The sequence below is a fragment of the Punctularia strigosozonata genome, assembly GCF_000264995.1.
Source record: "Punctularia strigosozonata HHB-11173 SS5 unplaced genomic scaffold PUNSTscaffold_5, whole genome shotgun sequence".
Lineage (NCBI taxonomy): Eukaryota > Fungi > Basidiomycota > Agaricomycetes > Corticiales > Punctulariaceae > Punctularia > Punctularia strigosozonata.
Window position 1 is genome coordinate 149038 of NW_006767437.1, and position 22894 is coordinate 171931.

The 22894-nt window shown below is 54.5% G+C and overlaps 10 protein-coding genes across 10 annotated transcripts; 5 read left to right on the forward strand and 5 right to left on the reverse strand.

The window, feature by feature from the left end:
- Window positions 1-402: 402 nt before the first annotated feature.
- PUNSTDRAFT_101243 (uncharacterized protein) lies at window positions 403-3725 on the forward strand. The gene is made up of 5 exons (XM_007382645.1): window positions 403-521; window positions 646-708; window positions 758-2734; window positions 2786-2912; window positions 2965-3725. The coding sequence occupies exons 1-5, from the start codon at window positions 498-500 to the stop codon at window positions 3438-3440; spliced, it is 2667 nt and encodes an 888-aa protein (XP_007382707.1). The 5' UTR covers window positions 403-497; the 3' UTR covers window positions 3441-3725.
- Window positions 3726-3797: 72 nt separating this feature from the next.
- PUNSTDRAFT_51712 (uncharacterized protein) lies at window positions 3798-5232 on the reverse strand. Its single transcript, XM_007382646.1, has 6 exons — window positions 5099-5232; window positions 4969-5042; window positions 4842-4918; window positions 4392-4790; window positions 4261-4321; window positions 3798-4206 (listed from the first exon to the last, which is right to left on the reverse strand). Exons 1-6 carry the CDS (start codon window positions 5151-5153, stop codon window positions 4144-4146), a joined length of 729 nt encoding a protein of 242 aa, XP_007382708.1. The 5' UTR covers window positions 5154-5232; the 3' UTR covers window positions 3798-4143.
- Window positions 5233-5293: 61 nt separating this feature from the next.
- On the reverse strand, window positions 5294-6474 carry PUNSTDRAFT_101246 (RNA-binding domain-containing protein). Its single transcript, XM_007382647.1, has 5 exons — window positions 6077-6474; window positions 5970-6026; window positions 5840-5923; window positions 5636-5772; window positions 5294-5585 (listed from the first exon to the last, which is right to left on the reverse strand). Exons 1-5 carry the CDS (start codon window positions 6105-6107, stop codon window positions 5397-5399), a joined length of 498 nt encoding a protein of 165 aa, XP_007382709.1. The 5' UTR covers window positions 6108-6474; the 3' UTR covers window positions 5294-5396.
- A 569-nt stretch (window positions 6475-7043) lies between these two features.
- On the forward strand, window positions 7044-7761 carry PUNSTDRAFT_65831 (uncharacterized protein; the record flags this gene model as incomplete). The annotated part of the gene is made up of 3 exons (XM_007382648.1): window positions 7044-7157; window positions 7220-7358; window positions 7409-7761. The coding sequence occupies 3 exons, from the start codon at window positions 7044-7046 to the stop codon at window positions 7759-7761; spliced, it is 606 nt and encodes a 201-aa protein (XP_007382710.1).
- An 873-nt stretch (window positions 7762-8634) lies between these two features.
- PUNSTDRAFT_66135 (exosome complex exonuclease rrp4) lies at window positions 8635-9772 on the forward strand (the record flags this gene model as incomplete). The annotated part of the gene is made up of 6 exons (XM_007382649.1): window positions 8635-8720; window positions 8779-8880; window positions 8939-9074; window positions 9132-9266; window positions 9321-9518; window positions 9572-9772. The coding sequence occupies 6 exons, from the start codon at window positions 8635-8637 to the stop codon at window positions 9770-9772; spliced, it is 858 nt and encodes a 285-aa protein (XP_007382711.1).
- A 33-nt stretch (window positions 9773-9805) lies between these two features.
- PUNSTDRAFT_43835 (uncharacterized protein) lies at window positions 9806-10450 on the reverse strand (the record flags this gene model as incomplete). Its single annotated transcript, XM_007382650.1, has 3 exons — window positions 9806-10212; window positions 10273-10323; window positions 10375-10450. The coding sequence occupies 3 exons, from the start codon at window positions 10448-10450 to the stop codon at window positions 9806-9808; spliced, it is 534 nt and encodes a 177-aa protein (XP_007382712.1).
- A 278-nt stretch (window positions 10451-10728) lies between these two features.
- On the forward strand, window positions 10729-12255 carry PUNSTDRAFT_119933 (uncharacterized protein; the record flags this gene model as incomplete). Its single annotated transcript, XM_007382651.1, has 9 exons — window positions 10729-10995; window positions 11048-11207; window positions 11263-11347; window positions 11401-11485; window positions 11534-11621; window positions 11675-11780; window positions 11832-11950; window positions 12004-12185; window positions 12234-12255. Coding segments are annotated over exons 1-9 (999 nt in total), but the record flags the coding sequence as incomplete, so codon positions are not given.
- A 295-nt stretch (window positions 12256-12550) lies between these two features.
- On the reverse strand, window positions 12551-17177 carry PUNSTDRAFT_143004 (subtilisin-like protein; the record flags this gene model as incomplete). Its single annotated transcript, XM_007382652.1, has 30 exons — window positions 12551-12658; window positions 12710-12861; window positions 12917-13176; window positions 13231-13363; window positions 13420-13644; window positions 13699-14111; window positions 14160-14187; window positions 14238-14252; window positions 14304-14440; window positions 14496-14539; window positions 14597-14647; window positions 14703-14713; window positions 14768-14838; window positions 14888-14982; window positions 15030-15064; window positions 15114-15154; window positions 15216-15281; window positions 15339-15447; window positions 15510-15532; window positions 15589-15625; window positions 15673-15706; window positions 15759-15786; window positions 15837-15877; window positions 15931-15988; window positions 16046-16070; window positions 16126-16218; window positions 16276-16422; window positions 16483-16597; window positions 16659-16926; window positions 17022-17177. The coding sequence occupies 25 exons, from the start codon at window positions 17175-17177 to the stop codon at window positions 14058-14060; spliced, it is 1782 nt and encodes a 593-aa protein (XP_007382714.1). The 3' UTR covers window positions 12551-12658; window positions 12710-12861; window positions 12917-13176; window positions 13231-13363; window positions 13420-13644; window positions 13699-14057.
- A 1053-nt stretch (window positions 17178-18230) lies between these two features.
- On the reverse strand, window positions 18231-20280 carry PUNSTDRAFT_51725 (argininosuccinate synthetase; the record flags this gene model as incomplete). The annotated part of the gene is made up of 7 exons (XM_007382653.1): window positions 18231-18744; window positions 18803-18903; window positions 18964-19726; window positions 19777-19925; window positions 19977-20036; window positions 20091-20170; window positions 20232-20280. The coding sequence occupies 7 exons, from the start codon at window positions 20278-20280 to the stop codon at window positions 18672-18674; spliced, it is 1275 nt and encodes a 424-aa protein (XP_007382715.1). The 3' UTR covers window positions 18231-18671.
- Window positions 20281-21145: 865 nt separating this feature from the next.
- On the forward strand, window positions 21146-22839 carry PUNSTDRAFT_133235 (uncharacterized protein; the record flags this gene model as incomplete). The annotated part of the gene is made up of 7 exons (XM_007383330.1): window positions 21146-21460; window positions 21510-21551; window positions 21599-21640; window positions 21699-21761; window positions 21813-21880; window positions 21938-22566; window positions 22631-22839. The coding sequence occupies 7 exons, from the start codon at window positions 21146-21148 to the stop codon at window positions 22837-22839; spliced, it is 1368 nt and encodes a 455-aa protein (XP_007383392.1).
- Window positions 22840-22894: the final 55 nt, after the last annotated feature.

Below are 22894 nucleotides of genomic sequence, written 5' to 3' on the forward strand. Positions count from 1 at the left end.
TGTTGGAGGACCGCACATGCCTGCGGCTGTACGCGCGATTGGCAGGCTTGAGGGCGCCGGCTGCAGCCATGGGTTTTGTTGTCGAGGTGGAAGGGCAGCGACGAGGGAACCGGTCCGCAACGAGATACAGTATGCGCGCGCGGGCGTCGCTGTGGTGGTTGACCTCGAGTCGGACTCGGAGGTCGCGGAGAATGAGCTCACGTGACTGCAGAGCGACGCCTCCATCATGACGCAGCCGTTGGCCTTGCAGACACTAGTGACACGCACTAGGCTTGCTTCAGTTGTCTCTGCTTATCTCCTTGCTCTCCCCGCTCCTTTGTCCGCCTCGTGTAGCAGCGCATACGCTACAGAACACCCGTATGGTTACTACCCGTCGAGCACCGGCACCTCCTGCATCGATAGCTCGCTCTAATTCATCATCGCAACCCAAATACAAAGTCAAGACAGCCCCTGTGGCACCCTCTACCGCGCTGGGCGCGTCGGATACAGATACAGGCATGCCCCCTGAAATCGATAGCTTGGTGAGCCTCGGTCCACTTGCAACCTTGCTTCGAGTGTTTCGCGTGACGACGCGTTCACACCGCAGACGAGCTGGCTCGATACATTATCCATTGATCGCCTGAGCCATGCTGACTCTGCGACTAGGACGAGCCAACGAAGAAGAGCGGAAAGGCGAAGCTGAAAGGGAAGCAGAAGAAGGGCGGCAAGGTTGGTGCGGTGGATTCGCTGGCGTTACGTTGACTGACCCCGCAGTTAGAAACGAAAGTCCTCCCGTAATACCTTCTTGGACTTTGTGGCGCGGATCGTCTTCATCTGGTTTACGGTCTACAGTCTGTCCGTTTGTCCACACGACTCGGACCTGGAGCGTCCAATATGCAAGGCCCTCTATGAATACCGCCGCCTCATTCTCGAACCCTACGTCTTCCCCAGAGTCCAGGCGGCTCTCGCCCATCCCGCCATCGCGCCGCGCATAGAACAAGCCAGACCCTACGTGGAGCAGGTAGCGGCATTTGTAAAGCCCGTCGCCGTTCGCACACAGTACGAGTGGAGCCACCGGCTCGCCCCGCAGTGGGATCAGCGCGTAGTTCCATACTGGAGCAAGCACGTTACACCCCAGCTCAAACGCGCCGAAGAGAGGATCGAACCGTGCTATCAACGCGTGCAGCACGAATACGCTCGGACCGTGGAACCGTACGTCCGGCTAGCTGCCTATAACCTGAATCGTTGGCAACACCAAGCGCAACCTTATATCGCCCTCACCGCGGCAAAGACCCATGAAGGATACGTCAAGGCAAAGCCATACGCTATCGTGGTCTGGGAACGCTTCATCGCGCTCGTGTATCACGCCCTAGCGCTAGCTGCCGAGCAACGTAAGCAATATGTTGACCCACATATTGCCCGTATTTGGGCCCAGATCAAGGAATCGAGCAACGCGAACGCGAAAGGGGGCACTTTGGCTACGACGTCCCAGTTCCTGGAGGACGCCGTTACGTCCACAGCCCCGTGGACCTCGACAGATGCTGCCGAGACTGCTCAGGTTAAGGAGACATTATCTCCCGCGGCCTCTGTAGTCTCTTCCGCCGCCACGGTGGCGTCCCGTTCGGCGTCTTCTATCTTAGAGGGTGTATCTTTGTCCCCATCCGCGGATCCTGCAAGCTCCTCGGTATCTTCCCTCCTCTCCACAACTCTATCCGAAGTGTCTTCCGTGGTATCACCGACCGGTGCCTCGGCGGTGTCTGTTGTGGCAGAGGCAGCTTCTTCGATCGTATCTGCCCCAAGCGCTGCATCCTCAGTGGCTTCGAGCGCAGGTTCAAGCTTGAGCTCTGTCGCTGCACGCTCCAGCACTTCCGCCTCCTCTTACTACCAGGAGCTCAGCTCCACGGTCGCCTCTGCAGCCGAAAGTGGCGCTTCAGCGGCTGCACATGTGGCTTATACCGGAGCTGAGAAGTTCTCGAGCGCTTCGTCTGCCGCAGCATCATTGGGAAGCCAAGGTATTGAATCGGCTTCCCAAGATGTCAGTGCAGTGTCATCTGCGGTTGTGGACGCGACGGATTCTGTTGACGACGCCGCCTCATCGGTGGCCTCGTCTGCGTTATCGCTCGTGAGCGAAGCGACGTCGTCCAGTTCTTCGGTCGCGATCGCCGTGACGGCAGACAGCACCGGCGACGATCTTGAACTAGATCCTGACTCCTTCCTTGCCGATTTGGGTATATCGGACGACCTATCCTCGCTCGAGGCCGAAGTGGACGATTTGGAAGGAAACAGTCCAGCGCCGACGGCCCACGAGGAGACAGAGGAGGAAAAGGCCGAGAGAATACGCCTGGAAGAAGAGCGAAAGGCGGAGAAAAAACGTCAAACGGCTGAGAAGCGCGCGAACATCGATAAACGGCATACGCAATGGGAGAAGGATTTAGAGGCCCTCGTTAAATCATCGAAGAAGGAGCTGCGCAAGGCGCTCGTCGCTGTGCGCAAGGCCGCGGCGGCGGAGCTGAAGACGCATCCAGATATTCATGCTCGCATCGAGGAGCTCGTGTCGGAGGCTGAGAAAATGTTAAGGGGTGCGGAAGGGTATCTGAAGAACCTAAAGAAAGAAAAGAGGAAAGACGAGGAGAAGTCCGCACTGTGGGACCGTGTCGTGGAGAAGGTCGAGGCTAAGTTCATGCAAAAGCTTCGGGAGACCGAGGATGTGGTTAACACGTGGTACGGAGGAGTCGAACAGAAGGAACTCCATGAGGTGACGATCCTTGTTAATGGTATACGCTCGTTATCTAACATCGGACTTTAGGTCCGGCGCGTTACTGAAGAGGTTAAGAGCATGGCCGGGAACGCGCAGGCTGACATCGGTCTGGACTATGTCTGGCTCGATGACGTGACCTACACCGATTGGCAGCGCTATCATGATCTTGTGAGACGTATGTGCCCGACTGAGATCATTCCGCCATGCAGATACTTAATTCCACACAGGCAGCGAAAACTTTACCGCTCTTGCCTACTCTATACAGAACGGCACTCACCCATCTCCCCCGGCGAACCCGGTACTTGCCAGCCTACACGAGCTGGAGTCGGATGTAGACGATATCGTAAAGGGCTTCGAAACGCGCCTTCGGCGGATAAAACGCACGGGAGACCGCACTTTCCGCTCTGGCCAAACTGAGGACGCTCACGAGGACAGCGACATACCCTCAGAGCCCGAAGTTTCAATCCTTCCCGTTCCTGACGCAGGCCGCGCTGCGGAAGCTGTCAAAGATGGCTCACCACCTATCGTTATTGGCCGAGGCAAACAGGAGGTGTTGGATGCTCTCGGTAAGGTCGAATCAGAAAGCGTTACGGACGCATTACCGCGCAAGGAGGCGGAAGGTGGTGATGATGCCGTCCGGGCAATAGTAGCACAGGCCGAAGAGGAGGGAGCGGCATCGGAGCCTTTCCATGGGGAGTTGTGACCCGATGTAGGCGAGTACCTTCTTGGTACTTTCGCGTCCGCTTGGTCTTGAAACTTCTGACCCTCGGTTTCCGGCGCCGAAGTGATGCGCCCGCCTTGGGAAAAGAGCTCCATTTATTCGTCTGCTCGAACATATTCGGACGTGCACGCCAGCTCCGACAGTCCTGTCCACACAAGATGACCCCAGCTATACATGTGTTTATTCGCGGCTGATGTATGTCATGATATCATTCGAAGTTTGTGCGTCTCCCTTGTCGTTACGTTACGTCTTCACTCCAGAACCCCGATGTCGACGCTGATGATGAGGTTATCGCCCTAATATCTTTGAGGCTTTGATTATGCCCGAAGCACGAGAACCGGTTTTCGCTTGTATTTCGGTCGTTATCCTACGGTTATTGCTGCGTATCAGCCTTTTGTCTACGTAGAGCGGAAGCGAATGTCGGGTCACCGCGATGATCGCAGTGATATTTGACTGAGGAGAAATGCCCATCAGGTACGTGGAAACACCGGGGAAAGGCATCGCCCCGAGCGCCGCGGGCCTGAGGCTCGTACATGCAGGTCATGTCATTGCCATCGAGGCAGGATCTCAGCAGAATACAAGCACTAGCAAACCAGCAGGATGTAACAATGAGCAAATGCGCTACGGGTGTGGATGGTTTGATGCTCGAATGAGCCACATGGAGGCGCATTGAATATCGGATGTTTCAAGAGGAGCCATCTGCATCAGCCGACTTCCATCGCAAATTGGACTCATAGAATTTGATGAGCTGGAAGTCAGGATCGCCGTCAGTCAGTACTCTCTGGAGTCTGGCGTGACATACCTTCTTCGGGAACTTCTCCGCACAGACGCTTGAGCGCTCCTTTCGGTGACTGCCGTTCGTCCTTCAAGAGCAGAACGACAAAATTCAGCGACAACCACCCATACGAACTTCGGGCAAAGCATAGGACGCACAGTCTGAAGTAGACAGTAAGGTTTTCGTCGTCGTCTCTCTCGACAGTATCGATCGTGTGTACCAGCCCTTCCCATGACCTCTGCCCTGCGTATTCTGCCATATCATGCACCTCCGTGTTCTCTGCGTCACCGTCGTCAAGAACTTCAGGTTTTCCAGCCGATTTCCTTTTCTTTGCAGGCACCCTATCATCTGCGTCTGCATCCATGTCGACGTCTTCCGTAGCCTTGGAGGTGCGCGGTTTTCTACCTCGCTTGGTGCCCGTGGAAGCCGGTTCACCTCGATCCGGGGTCTTCTTTACGGTACTCGCTCGACGTGCAGCCTTCGACGTCGAAGAGCTGAGATTGTTCTTTTTGGCATTGTATTCGGCCCAGTACGCGTCGATGAGTTCCTGAGCACCCCTGTGCATCCCCTGTTACTGTCAACGTTCCACCGAGTCACGTAACACCTACGCAGCGTCTTGCTCTGTGACCCAACTGTTTTCTTCGTCGTCGTAGCCCTTCCATTTGACGTAGTACGCTCTGATACCCTGGAAGTTGCGGTCAGTAGGCATCAACTTTAAAATGCGCAGACCTTGACCTTGCCAAGGGCACTGTTGCTATGCTTAACGATCGCCTCGATCTCAAACTCCCCCTCATTGGTCTCCTTCGATTCTGTGGAGAGCGCGGAGGGTTACCGACACAACCCGGCACTGGTCTTGCATGTTTACCTTGTTCTTTCTCAGAGCCAGAATCAGAGGCAGCGTTGGAAGTTCTGCGTGGCATTTATGAAGCAGCAAAGAAGATAGAAAGAGTAGTAGGGACTGAGGTGAGAGCAAAGCCACGGAACGCGCTGGAGGTCGCGCGGTCAAGTGACGCCAAAGACGAAGGCTTCACATTCGGTGTTGACTGCGTTGACAGAACACGTGCAGCGCGGCCTCCAGCGAAGCGCCCGCGCGAATATATGCGATTCAGATGCAGATGTACGACGTAAAGCAACATCAAGGCAAGGGATACATAGCAGTCAGCCTAATCTTTCCTACGACGTGACGGACTCGCGCTCCTTCCGCGGGCCCTGCCTTTCTTCGGTCCTGTCGGTGGTGGACGCACGAACGCGTAATCACACTGCAAAGTCTGCTCCAAGAGCTGAGAGCCCGAGGCGCCGTCAATAGCGGCCTGAGCTTCGGCCATAGTTTCATACTCCACGAGAGCGTATCCCTGATGCAAGATTTGAGGAGAACATCTAATGGAGAAGCAGACCAACCGACCTTCACGTAACCCGTCCGACGATCCAGGTTGAGATGCAAGTTTTTGATCTCCCCATACTCCGAGAAGCGGTCCATGACGTCCTCCTCCGTCGCCTCTTCGTGAACGCCCGTCACGAGAACAATCCACCCTTCCACGGCTGCACGTAGAGCGCTCTATTTTTCAGTATGGCAATCGAGGTTAGAGCATGTACGGGAACGACGCACATCGAGCGGCCCTGGTATCGGTGCCCTCCTTCGATTCCACACGATCGTATGTTACGTCTTTGCTGCTGACGACCTCGTCCCCGCCTGTTCCTGTTAGAATGACAGCTGGGAAAGAAGAGCTGCGGCTCGCCTGAGGTGGTCTTGAAGCCTCTGCCCTTGCGCCTGACCGCGCCTCCGCCGGTCTCAACTATGGAGATCCGTTGAGAGAGGCATGATATATAGGAGGTAAGTACGCACCTTCGTCAATGTTCATTTCGTTGTCGGACATTGCTCCTCAGAAGTAGTGCAAGGCGCTGGAATAACAAGGACGCAGGTCGAGCAGGTGCTGAGTGGCTGTACCCCCGGCGAGCGGGCTGAGCGGAGTTTCGGCGGAGCTGCTGAGCTCGAAATGATACGAGCTCGTGGCGCCTGCGTTAGCAACACAATCGCACTCGGACGTCATTGGACGGTGACGTCGAGGGCTTGGAACAGAATATGCTTCCGTCTCGTCCACATTAGCCTTTGAGGTTCTCGGGAATCAGACCTCGGCTCCTTCGTCGTGCGCTACTCGGGCACGCGCAACTCGGACCGTATAATACTCAGGCCGCATTCGGGCCGTGGCCGTGGGCATGGAGCATGTTCGAATATACAGCGTTCGTTACGCAGCGCGGAAGCGACGGGGTCCACTTCGGCTGATTTCCAGTCCCTCGGGAAATCGCCGGGCTGTGGAATATTTCCTGTGCCCAGTCACTGCGGGACCAAATATCCACATGGATTTCCGGCGTGCTCGAACATCGCGGTCGCGTGGCATTTGCGTGTGGAAATGCAGACGCCATGTCCGGCCGCGATTGACAACACAGATTTTTGCACTGATGCGTTTGCAATCTCGCGCACCGCCCCTTCGGTAGAGACGATCTGACGTCTGCAGTCTTTCTTCATCATGTGCCTGGAGCTCAGTTCACAACGTGGAACTCGCGGGATTCACGATGGTGATTTACGTCTCTTTCTTCTCCTGTTGGCCGTCGGTTGATCCCGCCTACCATTAATATTTACTCGCCTTCTCATACGGACCCTTTCTCATCGACTTCCAAGAACGCAGGCGCCTCAGAAAAACGGAAAAGAGCCGGAACCCACCCTCCTCTCGTGTATAAAGAGCGAGTCTCCACCAGAGGAGGGAACCCAACAAGTCCTAATCCCCGCCTCGATCCCCTACCATACCTTCCTCATGAGTGCCGCACCTCTCATCAACTATCCATGCACAGTGTGCTGCCGAGCGACCTCGATGTGGTGCAGCCGCTGCCAACGGGTGTGGTACTGCAGTCCCGAACATCTCCAAAATGTGAGGCGAATACCCCGGGACTTTATCCATTTAGACTATTAACCTACCGGCTTTGTTCGCAGGACTGGCCCCGTCACAAAAAGGAATGCGTTCCTACTAGTGCGGTTCCGGAGCAGCAGCGCAACGCCGCTCCCGTCCCAATCCAGGTGCAGCCGCAGCAACTCTTCTCGGTTTCGGCTGTTCTTTTTCTGCCCGAAGAAGGTGAGTTATCGGACTTCTCTATCAGCTGCCCGATGCTGATTGGCTCCAAGAACGACCGCGAATAATCGTCGTCAATTGCCAACCTCAATCCTCCGGTGCCTGCCCAGTACCCCTCGTGCGAGAGTTTTTCCCGCGAGGTCAGCCCCAGAGCGTAGTGCTCACCCAGGGATTGAACAACGAGCCGTTACGCTTTCCGCTGCATCTCTGGTATTGCCCGATATCCTTAGCGAAGGGCGCGCCGGTCAATCGCGCCATACATCGCATTACTTCGGGCGCTGCACCCAAGCCGTGGAGCGGGCCAGTCCTCGTTCTGAAATTCAACGGATCCCGTAGACAAGGTTACACAGATGCCGGTTCGAACGACTTGCCTGCGCTCTCGTCCTACTTCCTCGCATACAAATGATCTAAAAGGTGGGCTTCAAACCGCTTTGACCTAGCGCGCAACTGACTCCGGCCCACAGCTCCACGCACATAGACACGCGCCTGCCATAGATGCCTACCGGTCTTCCGCCAAAGCTCGTTATAGTTCGGGTTTCCTGCCTGACGCCAGCATTGCGTACCCTTGACATTTGAATTAGGTATACCTTGTACCGTACCCATCCGTATAATGTTGGCTCCGCCGCCTTAATCGTCCCACAATCCGGGTCCGAACGGGTTCCAGACGCAGGAGGATCGCCCGTTGCAGGCGTCTAGACCGTGCCCGAACGAGGGCCTGCCTCCGGACGTTTGATACCCGAACATAGCTGAACCAGATCAACAGGGAAGATGACGACGGGTGAAGCAACCTGAGACCATCTGCCTGATGGGCGAGGAGCCGTGGGGAAGTGAGTGTATGGTATGCAAATGGGCATGGCTACAAGGGCCGATCGGCAGTACGCCTCGACTATCTTGGTCGCCGTGCGCGTCGCCGTAAAGCGGCCGTTCCCGACTTTCGCCAGAAGGTGCGATAGAAACTTGGATAGAAAGGCGTTGGTGAGCTTGCCGCTTCGGTCCACGCGAGGGAAGCGGCGGGCAGAAAGACACATTCGTGAGAAGCTCAGGCCGAGAAGTCGGTGGACGAGTCGGGCAGAAGACGAACGCGGTCGATCCCAACCTCGAATCGATATTTGTCCTCGTTCGCCGTGGGAAGCGTGACGTGACCGACCGCATCCAGACCCTAACCTCACCGCACATCGAAATTACTTTCCACACAATGATCGCCTTCACCTCGTTCCCCGCACAGCCGGGTCTGAGCCCCTCTGACCGCGCGCACCAGTCCGAGATCGAGGATGAGTATATGGACCTGGATGACGAGGAGCTCCTCGATGCATTCAAACTCACGTATCCCGGAGATTCTCTCACATCCACCCAGGCATTCATGCGGTAAGACGTTCTGATGTGCCAACCACGGTCCGCAAGCTTATGGTCTGTATGATGACAGTGGTCATGGCACTTACGTCGCACAAGACGAGGTGATTGCTTCCGTCGCTGGACCGGTCGAGCGGGTGAACCGACTCATCACCGTCCGCGCGCTTCGCTCAAGGTGAGCGAACGCCGAATATATGTGCGGTGTGCGCCGAATTGACACGGATGCGGATCAGATATAATCCTGAAGTAGGGGACTTGGTCATCGGTAGAATTACGGATGTACAGCCCAAGCGATGGAAGGTAGATGCCAACTCGCGTCAAGACGCAGTACTCATGCTATCGTCGGTCAACCTCCCCGGCGGCATTCAAGTAAGCTTTTTCTAGACCCCGTCGAGGCCCCGTCCCAACTCAATGCATTCTTCACAGCGACGTAAAGTAGAGAGCGACGAGTTGCAAATGCGCAGCTTCTTCGAGGAGGGTGATCTGTTGGTTGCCGAAGTGCAAGCTTTTTTCTCAGACGGAGCGATGTCACTCCACACTCGGTCGCTGAGATACGGCAAGGTGAGCAGTGAGCGTTGATGTCATCCAGTTCGCCGCTGATGTCAGGCAATGCAGTTACGGAACGGACAGCTGGTTTCGATACCCCCCATTCTCGTGCGGCGGCTAAAATCGCAGTTTCTGACCCTCCCCTGCGGGGTTGATCTGATTCTGGGCCTGAACGGATACATCTGGGTAAGCAAACACATCAAGGCCAACGACCAGGAGGGCGAAGAAGGTTTTGACGCGCAAGCTGTGTATTCCAATCAAAATGATGTGAGAGCAGTCAGCGACTCTATGCATGCACCGCTAACTATCCCGTTCTTCAGCATATCGACCAAGCAACTCGGCTGGCCATCTCGCGAGTTACTAATATAATCCATATCCTAGTCGCTCATTTCATTCCGTTGACGGACACTATACTGCTGGAAGCCTATGAATGGGCATTGGAACAGGTGGGTTCTGCGAGGGATTTGCTACAAGACGATATCGGGGAATCCCTCGTGGCCGCAACTTCCTCGCGGCCGTGATATACGCGTCACCATATGAACATATGTGTAAAATCATGAATCTCCTTCGTTGTTTCCCTCGACGTCGTGGTCATCTTCCTCTTCCTGATCTTCGTCATCTTCCTCTATGGTTTCTCGGGTGGTGTCTGCGGCAGGCTGTGCTCGGGGCTGCTGAGACGGCACCGCATCTGGGTGAGGATTATTGGATGTCGCTCCGCTGGCCATTTTTCGTGCCTGCGTAGCCTTCTCAATCTCCTCCCGCTCGCGGTCGACCGGCAGGAGGGTATCCAAAGCGAGATCATTCCAGCGCAGAGATCCGGCGACGCCCGAGGAAGCATAGCCCATGTCCTCGAACAAGGCCCGCGAGCCTCTGTCGTGAGGTATTCGGGGCTTTGATGCCGGATGTTTGATATTCTTCGGGTCACCGTATGGGTATGACGGATGAACGTGAGCGGGTAACACTGGTTATCCATTCACGTCTCATGGGGTAGTCATGAACGCCAAAGTATCGATGCACATACCGTCCGAATCATCGGGGTTTGGTGGTATGAGATGGGAGGGAACATCAACCTCTGTAAACGATGGTCTCACTCCGCAACTCGTCTACGGTGTTCCAAAGATACCTTCGTCTGGGAGATCGCCCTCGATGTAGTCCGCAGTTTCGATGGTATCCAGCGCGTGGACCTCTCGACTTGACATGTGCAAATAGCAGAACGCGAGGTCCTGGAGAAAGGTTCAAGCTGGCATTCACTGGTGAAAGGTTGCTGCATCGTTTACAGTCATGGTGAAGCAGCGTGGCCGAGGATGTGATGTTCCTTTGTGTTGTCTGTGTTGTTAGCGATCACTGGAATACCGAATGTCGTGGAAGCGGAAGCGGATCAACTGCAAGCAGTGGCTTGAGATAATCACGTGGGATACGCGCTCTTCGCAATAGCTCGCGATATCCGTCCGGGTGCATGCAGAGTACTCGTCGCACACGGCGCGCACTGTTCCTCCCTGAACTCACCAAACATTAGAACGCTCAGCGGGCCTACATACTCGTACCGATCAGCTAGAACAACTTGCTGCCGTAGGCGACACGCCCAGATACGATGGCTACTGAAAATTCGGCTACGCGAAGTTCGCACACTGTTTACACCGCGCTCAACGTTCCTACGCATGCGAGCTTTCCGTCTTCGGCGTGTTTGCAATGGTCCCCAGACGGGCAGGTTATCCTGTGTACGAAATCCGCAGTTTACATATTAGTGAGCGGAATCCATTCTACATCCGTAATGCCCCTGACTTCGCACGTGTTAGACACCCGAGGACGGTCTTAGTCTGGATACTGCGCTGGCGGTTCGGACACCGGTTGCCAAGGACAACATATGGATGACCAACGCCACAAACCTCGCGTGGTACATGACGATGATCGAACTTGGGAAGGGTATAACGTATCAATGGCCAGCCGAATGTCAAGGTCGGTTCATTTGGATCTCCAGGGACTTGACGGTCCAACACGACCGACCTCGCAGATTGGGAAGTCCTATCGGCCGGATCACTGGACATATCAATGCGAGCTGTAACATGCTCTCCAAGCAATCTGACTGCGGGCGCCGGGTTCGCGCTTTACTATTCGTCTCTAACAGGAACTGATGGGAGTACCTCTGCAGATGCGCGCTTGCGATATTGAATTCTAACTTCGAGCTTTCGTTGTGGGCTTCTACGAAGAACCATCTCAGGGGAGAATGGACCAAGGTTCGTGCTTTGATTTCGTTACGCAAGATGGGATGCAGCTATCAGAAGTCCGCAGATATCACGGCCTTTCTGAGAGATCACTACGTCTCGTATCAGAGTCCACCTTCTGAGAAGACTCTGGGCGCGCAGATCACCTGTAAGCCCATTGTTCATTGGTCATCGTTAGCAATAGCCAACGACAACTCTTAGGTATTTCGTGGTCCAAACAAACTGATTTTGGCCTCTCTCCGGCTCCGCCTTTGGATGGATCACTGTTGGCTGCTGGGAACCGCGCAGGCGCTGTGATACTGTTACGGCATGCGTGTTACCTCTTCTGTTCATGCCCCAAGCCCTGAAAATTTTACAGTTCTGAACTGGGGTCTCGAGCAAAAAGTCCCGTGTTTCATGCAGCATCTTTGCAGATCTCCGACAAACCCGTAACTCACGCCGCCTGGACTTCATGGCAAAACGGCGCCCCAAATGTTTGTGAGTTTGTTGGTTCATCTCTATCGGCTCGCAAGTTATGTGGCTTTGCATAGGCCGTGCTTTCCTGGCATGTGCTGCTTCCGGCGGCTTCGTCGTTGTGATCGAAGTTGTGCAGTCTCTTGCCGGAGCCGAACTTACGGTCGATGTGAAACACCACAATCCCGATGTCCCACTCGTGAAAGCCGATAATCGCGTTATCACTGCCATGGCATGGATTGAAAACGATAGCGGACAGGTCAGATGATTTCGAGTGGAAGGCGTCAATATGCTCATGTCGTTCTAGTTCCTTGTCATTTGCAAAGCTGGCGTTGTCATTATTTGGCCCTTTACTGCCCGATCGGATTTGGTTCCCCAAGTTTTCAGACTTTCGACGCAGAAGCTATCTGTAGGGTCGTCAGCTTTATCATGGGCATCCGGGATTATCTACGATCCGATCCATGATTCTGCTATCGTTTCACTCTTCGACGGCTCTTTCCATGTCATCCGCAATATCTCCACGGAGCCCTTCTTGTCTTCTTCGAGCATCGATACGGCGCCATCGACGCAAAGGTTATCAAGTATCTCACGCGGAGTTTTTCTCGATACTGAAGCGATCCACTACGACGCCGATCTCGAAGATAGCGCTCGCAAGCCTCGATTCACCGATGTAAACCGCATGGCCGGCATGATATCTTATGACGATTGGTCGTCAGTAGTCTGGTTGCAGGAGTGCGTGACATCGTCGCCTATGTTGAAATGCTGGTTTCATGTTCAACGTAGATTAGCACGACCCACTGACTTCAGTTACAAACATGACGCGAAGCATCAGAGCGTGTTCGTCGTCGCTAAAATGTGGCGCGGCACCGATGTACATGAAGACGATCTTCTTGTTGCTAAAGCTATACGTGATGTTCTCGTCCGTTCGAAGGCCGGTGAGTGTTATCTTTCTTGCTTATCAGTCCCTATTTACCATGAGATCCCCCTTAGTGTGGGGATACGCACCGATTCACTTGTTACGGCCCATATTGTTCCAGCTCCGCGAAATGGAGCGGCTCATGCGAATGTCGTCAACTATTCGGGACATACTGCGGGATTGCCAGCTCGAGGGAACCTCGGAGATACACTTGGCTGCACCCATAACTGAAGATCTTCGAGACTGGTTCAGGATAAGCCTTACTTCGCACTTCTTCGGGAGCGATACCATGCTGCATTGGCGTTTGGGTTTCTCCGTTGCTGATTTTTGCTGGGTGCGTGACATGGTCGATCAACCTCATCCGACAAGTGACGGTAATCAAAACCAGAAACTGTTAGCCACAGTGCCAGAGCAACAGGCACACGTCGGGAACGTAGCTCAATCCCTATTAACATGCATCTCCCACAACATATTGCATATACTGGTCCGTCATCTACAAGCGTCGATCCCACTTCTTGACGGTATGGCAAGTCATATGTGCCAAAGGAATGCGATAGATCTGATTAGGAAATCTCAGCTGGCAGTAGGCCGTTTGTGATGCGCGTGATTCTTCAATCTTCACTTCCTGGGTCATCGCCGGCGTTGCTTCTCGATGCTAAGAACTTAGCAGACTCACTCTCGGATGTCGCAGGAGATACTACCTCTTCGGCCGTTGACGTGAATGAACGCTGCCCTGCATGCCATGCGGAAGTTAAGCTTGAAGACCCAATATATGCACTCTGCCCAAACGGTCATTTTTGGCGTGCGTCCGCGTTCATTACTTCCTATGTAGGCCACCGTTGATCCAGGCGCGCAGCACGCTGCACAATTACGTATTTCATCTTGTCCACACCTGCAGTGCGCACGTGTTGCGGATGCGGACGCAAAGCGTTTTTGCCTGCTACGCACGGTAACTCTCATCTACCGATACCGGCGCGTACCTGGGTCGTGCAAGAGCTTCTTGAAGCAACACGACGATGCATCTACTGTGGCAACAGCTATATCTCCCTCGTTTAGTCGGGCCCCGTCCTAGACACTATGACATTCTGAACAGTGAGTACAAATTCTCCTCTTCCTGAGATTGTAAACACGCTAATATACAGCTGGCATCACAAAACACCGCAGCGATTACTGCCTGAACGTCACGGCCCATTGAGGCGCGAGATCTGCTTTCTCTCAAGGAAGTAGGTTTTGGAGCTTCCCGAAGTCGGGAGTCCCTAGGCCGGTTACCTGGCAGAAGTCAGCTCGAGAACCCGTCACGTATCGCGTCAAGCTCACCGGGTCCCAGCCAACACCAGCGCTGAAACTGCTCAGAAATCATGAGTATTGGGAATACACCATATTCAGGTCTCCTACCCAGTAGTGCCACATCTGTGAGGCCAATGAGATCAGCCTTGACCTTCACACCAGGAAAGCACATACCCAGGATTATTCCCTGACACTATGTCGTTCAGACCGGCGGTCCCTTGACCGTACAGCAATGGATTAAGGAATCCCAGAGGACTCTTCCCGTTTGCAAGCTGGAAGTCGTTGAGGAGGGAAACGACGCCTGCGAATGTCTATTCCTCGCGGTCTCCGTAACATAGCTTGCAATGACGTGAATTAGTCTCTCACCGGCGAACTGGCGCTGGTGCCACCGACCGAAATCGTACGACCGCCTGTAAGGCGCGTTGTCACGAAAGTTACAACAGGATCAGAGCACGCAGAGCCGTTACCTAGGATGACCTGGAATCCTTGGCCCTGAGCGGCGACATCAGGATACGCTCCTGAAAAATTGCTCGTCAATGAATGTAATTCGTAAGACGAACAATATCCACCTACGGCCCGTTGCGCTGTATCATGGATCAGCACACCGTTTATACGTTTGAAACGTGGCTCGAACTCACTTGAACAGTCCAGAGAACGTGTCACCTAAACCGGCCAGGAACGAATCCACCGCGCTTGCTTGATAGCTGGGCTGTTTAACGATGTGAGATCAGCTAGTCATTGAAAGGCAAATACTGTACCTGAGCAAAGTAGCGAGAGAATCCACCTCCGCTAAATGACACCGCAACTTCCGGTGCCACTCTAATAGTCCCTCCAACGGTAGTGACGAACGGACCTACGACATCGTCAACACATGGACTCGCTTGGAGATAATTGACTCACAGGACGCTGGAAAGTTGGGTTGGAACAGGACGCGGCTGGCGGAAGAGTTCAGGCAGGCAAACCACGGTCACACGCTTCGCTTACTTCGTTCCGTCGTTAGTGAGGCAATCACTACCGCCAACACCCTGATAATAAATCGGAAATCAATGCTCGTCTTCCGTCTCATCATATGTACGCTGCACATACGTCATCTCCAGATGAGAACATGATGCTTGTTCCCCGAGCACCAAGTTGGGCGAAGTCATTGCACACCTGCCGTGTTTATGGATTGAATACAGTGTTCGAGTGCGGCGAAAACGCGCTACATACCGCCTGAGCAAAGTCGAATGGCACGGTTTGCTCGTCGTCACCATATGACGTGGTCAATGTCTGAGGCACCGTTGTTTGGTTGAGGAGGAATCCGAGGAAATCCAAGTATCTTTGATAGCATATATATATATTGATATCAACTGTATCCAGAGGATCTGAGTGAAAACGTACGGCTCGTTGGTGTTAGTAGGCGTCTATCGGTAACCGTTTTACATCGAGTTTGATTGCTATCAAAAATGATTGTACGTACGTTGTCATCTGCCACGAAGGGAGGAGACCCTCCGGTGCTTGATCGTATCAGCCCCATGCGTTTCAATCGTTCGCGGCCGCATACCTGAAGTATACATTCGGAGTGGGGAAGGACATGCCTGGAACATGCTTATTGAGTCTGGGAGACACTGGTAGGGAGAACCCAGCTACCTTCCGTGTATTGAATATCCAGGTTGGCCTAGAGGTGGTTTAGCCTTGTATGTTGCTCGAAGAAGGTCGCTTTCTTACTTCAACACCGGGATCGGTCTGATCATTTCCTCCTCCGTTCACTGCAAGCACGTTGTTACTCCTGGGGCGGAACACAATATCATAGAGGACTTACCCTGCACTACTGTGAAGTCGGCACCGACCGCGTCGGTTCTAAACCGGCTGAAGAAAGTCTTGTGTCCTTATAATCAGTTTACAAGTCGACCAGCTCCGAGAACGCGACACTAAACCTGAAGGTCTGCATGGTTGGCGAACCTATGCGCTATATCGTAAGCTGGAGAGAACGTTTGCAAGAGGATGAGACACGTACTCATCCAGATAACCTGCTACGCCAAGGACATTGACGTCCGTGGCTTGCGGCACATACGTAGACGTGTTGTATAATGCTCGCAGGCAAGTGGGCCTAGTCAGTCGACGTCAACGCTACTGTGCTGTGACAAGCTACCGATACACCTCGTACGTGATGGTCGTGCTGCAACTAGCGGGCACAGTGGCCAGCCCGCCTGGTTGAGCGATTTGCGACTGGAGAGCATGATCATCGTCCAAAGATGTGATTTCTGGCATGATTCGGTGCGTCGCTTTCATCGCTTTCATCGTGGAGAAGTACCTGGACGTCACTAGCCCGTAAGCGAAGGTGGATTGTCGATAGGAGCGACTAATCACTGACGTTGTTGGGGTGACCACGTTAATGTGATTATGAAGATCCTCAGGAAGCGAGTAACTCATAGCGCGAACGATCTGCTCATCCGTGATATCGTGTTGATAAATCCTGTATTTCGTTCCTATACAATGTACAGGGTCAGCGATGATCCTTACAACGCTCAAATACCGTATTCCAGGCACCTAACATGCGCTCTGCTTGCTCAATAGTAACAGGAACTGTCAACCAATCGCCTGACGATGAGCGATGGCAGCTAGACGGCTGGATTCCGTGATGCAGAAGCCAAGAATCCGTGAGAGCGGTCGAGTCCGGATGGGGGGCCACAAGAGTGTCGACATCTTCTTTCGACAGATGTGCCCCGTAACGGCTGTGTGACGGGTCCGAAACTTCATAAAGGTGCTTGACTAGCTCATCGAAGCCATGCTGCTTCAGACCGATTCGAAGATGTATCTACTACGTGTATCAGTAAACGAAGACGAAAATCAAGAAAACTGCGGTGCACCATCATACTGATGGTAGCGCCGTGGAGGTTCATATATTCCCACCTTGGACTCGGTAGGTGCGGGCCCGACTTCAATCCAGTGTTTTGGAGTCTGGACCCACTCATGCTTGACCTTGAGGTTGTCCCATCGTTTGTCATGGAACGGAGAAGCGATGCTCGTGGCTGCGAGCGCAGCAAGGGCGAGTACGGTGGGCAGCATCTCAGAACACCAGATCCAGCGGGAGTCGAGCTATACCCATGAAGACTATATAGTGTCCCGTGAATGTTCCTTCTCGGCGAGCATGGAATCCGCGAACGGCGCGATAGCGACACCATCGTCGTGTCCACACGAAAGAAGACGGAGAACCGTGGCCACAACGCCTTGTTCGGGAAAGCCGAGGATCCAGTCGGAAAGCGAGAACTCGGGGATCGTATGGCTCCGGCTGGTTCATGCGAATCGGGTTGAAGACCGTACAGAACGCCGAGTCCCGGAGCAGTTTGCATTGTCCGAGTTGGGACGCCATGTCAGTGACGCATTAGGAGACGAGGCTTCGCAGCCCCGCGAGGGGAGGGTTTGTGTCCTTTGCAGTGGGTATGAGGTCGACGGGGTTTCCAACACCCTATCATGCCGCAGACCGAGGGTCGGGTGATTGAACACACTGTTGCCCTGGCTCCCAAGCGTCTAAAGCGAATCTGCTGAGGCGAATACAGCGCGCGCGTGGAGCGATTCTAAGTATGAGCACAGCCAGCAAAGCTGCACCTTGCGTCGGGGGATGGGTTCACACAGCAGGACACGAACTCCCACGGGGGCGTTACTTCCAGACTTGCCGGGGGCCGAGGGTTGCTGAACCGACTGCAGCTTCGTTCTCTCCAGCACTTTCCTTACCCAAAAGTATGTATGTATTGGCTTGAGGCTTCTGCAACGTTCTCCGACCGCCGCGTGTCCGGGCTTCGGGCCTGGCGCACGGGCTTGTTCTCCTTTAGGGACCCGTCTTCAACCTTGCGCGAATCATGCATTCAGTGGGATTGTGTCGGTGTATCGGATGCTGGACCGGGTTCATGTGGCTGGCATGGCTGCGTGGACGCGCATGACGTGAATACAGCGAGGTCGCAGGAAGTACGCATACGCATGGCCGATGCGCGCCCACACCGTCGAGTGCTTCCGTTCGGCTGAGAACGGTGTGACATTTCTCGCGAAGCTACCCAAGCCGTACGTACCGCGGCCGCGACCACGGCATATGCGAATATAAACTTTCCAGCGTCACGCGTGATGCAAGCTTGAGAATCACCTGTTTTCGGAGTACATACGCCACGCGAGAGCGCTGCTTGTTTCGGCTGAGAATGCGTACACGGCTGTTCGGACACGGACTGCAATGTTCCTGCGCCAACACCACGAATATCTTGCTCATCTCCACATCACTGCTCTCCATCGCCCAGCATATACTTATCTCTGAATACACCGCGCCAAATGCGCCAATTTTCTCCTTAGTGATCAGGTACAATCATTAATCCACTTTATTTTGGTCGGTTTTGGAGGTAAAGTCGAGCGCTGGGTCGCGAGAGCGAAGCTGAGCGAAGTCTGGTGAAGTAGCGACCGATCGCCGCGATTGCGTTACGGCCGCACCGTTCCGAGCAGCTCCGAAGCAAGGTGGTTGGTTCTACAAATTATAAAGACAAGTTACAAGGAGGGTGAAATGTTGATGCGGAACGCCGATCAGGTTCGGCTTCCATAGACGTCTTTGGGCGCGACGCCCGCCTGCCCCTTGCGGAGATTCGCTTGGGCCCATCTGTACACGGAGGAAAATCAACAGACAGTTTCGGGGCAAGGGATCGAGGACAACCCACTTTTTGATCCGGATCGACTCGATCTGGATGAAGCCGGTCGTGTCAGTCGGCTCGAAACCGCCCAGCTCGTCCATCGACGACTGTTTCGCGTCGTAAAGACCCTGGATATCGCGTCGTGAGGGGCGCAACTCTGCGTTCGAATGATATGCACGGAGACTTACCTCATCGGAATCGCGACCCTCAACAATCACGTTGCCCTTGTACAGCTTCAGGCGAACGACGCCGTTCACGGTCCGCTGGCTGGCTGGGATTGCCGCGGTGACGAACTCGCGTTCCGGGGTGAAGAAGTGGCCGTTGTACAGGATGCGGCCAAGCTCCACGGTGACGAACTGGTCACGGAGGGCACGAACGTTGCGGTCGAGGGTGAGCCCCTCTATATCCATGTGCGCGACGCGGAGGATGGTCGCGCCCGGGGATTCGTAGCATCCTCGAGACTTGACGCCAATGAATCGATTCTCGACGATGTCGATACGACCGACGCCGTTCCTGCGGGCGGCTGCGTTGAGGAAGAGGAAAATCTCCACAGGGTCGGTGACGGTCTTATCCCCGCTGGTGACCTTGACGGGCAAGCCAGTCTTGAACTCGATCGACAGTCGCTCCGGGGTGTCTGGCGCCTCCTCCGGGCTCTTAGTGAGTTTCCACATATCCGCGGGCGGAGTGGTGTTCGGGTCTTCGAGAATGCCCGCCTCGTAGGAGATGTGGAACAGATTCTCGTCGGTGGACCAGGGCTTGGCCGCCGTCTGCTGCACAGGGATCTGCTTTTGAGCGGCGTAGGCGAGGAGGGCTTGCCGTCCGGCAAAGCGGTTGTAGAAGTCGGGAATACGCCAAGGGGCGATGACCTTGATGTCAGGCTTGAGGCCGTAGAAGGCGAGCTCGAAGCGGACTTGGTCGTTGCCCTTGCCCGTGCAGCCATGCGAAACGAAACTGAGCAAAATGAGAGGGGATTGGCGATCATTCAGATTTTGTTTCCTTACTCGCATCCTTCTCTCTCCGCGATCTCCATCATGCCGCGAGCAATGACCGGTCGCGCAAGCGATGTACCGAGCAAGTAAACGTTCTCATAGATGCAATTGGCTTGCACGGCAGGGTAGATCAGTTCCGTGACGAACTCGCGTTTGAGATCCTATGGAAGGATCAGCGGGGCGTCCTGTGCCGCTTGCATGCGAGAACTAACGGAGAGGAAGAACTTCTTCGCGCCAACCTTCAGTGCCTTCGCGCGGGCGGCCTCGAAGTCCTGCGATGAACATCATGAACATCATTGTCAAGGGTCGGCGGTATTGCTAAGCACCTCTTCTTGGCCGACATCGGCCATGAATGCGTACACATCGTATCCTTCCTCGATGAGCCACGCGAGGATGCAGGATGTGTCTGGTGGGAGATACGCGAAGTGAGCGAACCGCGCCACGGCGCGTTACAGCGCGTTACGCACCGAGGCCTCCGGAGTAGGCGAGTAAGACGCGGCCCTTTGCAGCAGACATGGAAGGATACAGCGAGGATGAAGACAGGCGGAGTGCAAGAGCGCAGAACGCACGACAATACAATCGATCGAGTCAAATATTTTGCAGGCAATGCAGTTAGGGGCTGCAGATAAATTCTCGGCCGATACGCTTCGAAGGTGGGCCGAACAAGGCGCCTATTCTCACATATTGAATGGCACGATCAGGAGGAATTGGCACAGCTGGGAGAGCTACGTGACGCTGCGTATGTCTCAGCGCTGTCGTTGGCACCGCTCGATGACGGATGCAAATAAGGCTGGATATGCGACGTAGGATATTCCCGGGCCGATCGACGGCGCTGGGTAGTGTGGCTGTGCTGGCGCTTCCAGGGGGTTGATCTGAGACCGCTGGACGCTTGGCAGCAGCAGCTGGACACGAACGCCGGTTGAGCAGATCGCTTGGTGCCGGCACGCGACTCTGCAGGACGCCTCATTTCCGTCACCCATAGCCAGTCTATACCGACCCTCTCTACCACACGAGCGCGGCCGTAATCCATCAAGCACGGACACGTTGCAATCGAGAGGTCTATACGCAGTCTGAGTCAACCAAGAAGACGGTGAGTACGAGACAGTACGCTGTCTAGATTTATCGGTCGTCTGAGATCGCGACCCTTACCAGACACACCATGAACTCCGCAGCAACAAGCAATGCCTCGCGTCGAGAGGCTGCGCGACACCACCGTCGCGCTGAGAACATGGCTGCAAGCTCGGCGGCGGCGTCCTCAAGCGTCAATGATGCTCGTAACATCAGCCACAAGTCGCGATCTCCTGAGCGTCGCAGGGCGGATAGTCGGCATTCGTCCAGAAGCCCATCACGGGGTGCCCGCACGAGAAAGCGTCCCATCACCATGGTCGTCACCAATTCACGAGCGCCCTCACCCGGAGAGAGGATGCTCGTCGACCGATCCAAACCTCGACGAATGAAGTCGAAGCCCGCACTAGCGCCGACCGTCGATTCTTCCTTACCAGGGCAAGCCATTCGCCAGTTCGAAAGAAGTCTCGTCAAGGCGCCGAAGCCAGCGCAGGAGATGCGGGTCAAGTCTACGCACAAGGATCCCTCGGATGCCCTTGCAGTTGAAGATTCCACCTCTCCCACATTTGGCGGGCCGCTTGCTCAGGCGGAGTTCGATCGCCTACGAGCGGAGGTAGAGAAGTACAAACAAGTACGCGTTGATAAACATACAGCTCAGTAGCTATTGACATTATATGCAGCAACTCGGTAGCGCTAGGAAGACGGCTATCCACCAGGCGAAGGTGCGTGACTGTCAAATCGCCAGCATATGAGCTAACAGTTAATCCAGTTAATGATCGAGTTAGAGAACAGGCTTTCCGCTGTCAACAAGGTGAGAATAACTTATCGTTCGATTCTCCAGATACATCTCATTTTCCCCCTCCATTCAGATCAGAAAGGAGAACCACCAACGTATAGAGAACCTCAAAGCGAAGTCGAAACAAAGTGACGAAGTACGTGTCCCATTTGACTGTCTGGGGGAGGTAGCCTTGACTATGACACAGTTGATCGCGACGATTGAGCAGAGCTGCCAGTGTCAGATCTGCATGGAGCCGCTGATGCAACCATATGCGTGCGTTTTCGACACTTTGGTCGCCTGTGATGCATAGTCAAACGACACCCCTGATAGGAATCCCTGTGGTCACGTTTTCTGTCAAACATGCCTGCAAGGCTGGTTCCGCAATGCCCCGAAGGCCCAAGACGAGATGCAGTTAGACGAAGACGATGATTTAGTATACAGGCGAAAGACATGTCCGACATGCAGGGCCATTGTCCGCAATCGCCCCAGCCCCTTGTTCCTCATGAAATCCATCACTCAAGCCATCACGAGGTTCAAATCGCCTGTGGGTCAGGCTAAACAGCGCAGCCCGCCGCCTCCGGAAGGCGATCCATGGGAAGGTATCTTCCGCCCGTCTGACGCAAGCTCCGAAGAGGACTACGACGAGGATGACGTGGACGACGAGGATACGGAACTGTTCGGTTCTGAGGATGATGAAGACGAAGAGGGTTGGGACGTCCAATACGGGTATGGCACGGGTTCGGACGAAGATCCGTACGAGGGTGAATATATCCCAGCGCGTTGGGCCCCGCCGAGCGTGCTTCTCGACGGCGACCTATATGACTTGGACAACTATGCGCCGGAAGAACTTACGATACTTCGGCGGGGTGGGACACAAGCTATGCGCGAGTTGTTCAACCTTAAATACACTCATGAAGAAGGGCTCAGCATCGTTTCGGAGGGTAATACCTTCTACCTTGGTACGCTGTCTCACCCAGCATACACATCATGGTACCTTCCGTCGCTCACCACAAGACGTTGCAGGTTGGAACATCTCATTGCATCCAGAAGATGAAAGCGGTGCGGATTACGTCGACTGGGTTATCGACGACATTGGCGAGCGACCGGAGAGATGGCGCGTTGTGTATCATCCCAACGGAACATTCACGGCTTACCGCCTGGTTCGAGAGGACGAGACCGAGGACGAGTATGAGACAACCGACTCAGAGGCATACCTCGAAGACATGATTTGATATCAAGTTGTCGTGCTCTGTCCAGCAGTACGTTGACGGAATCAGATTCATAGGC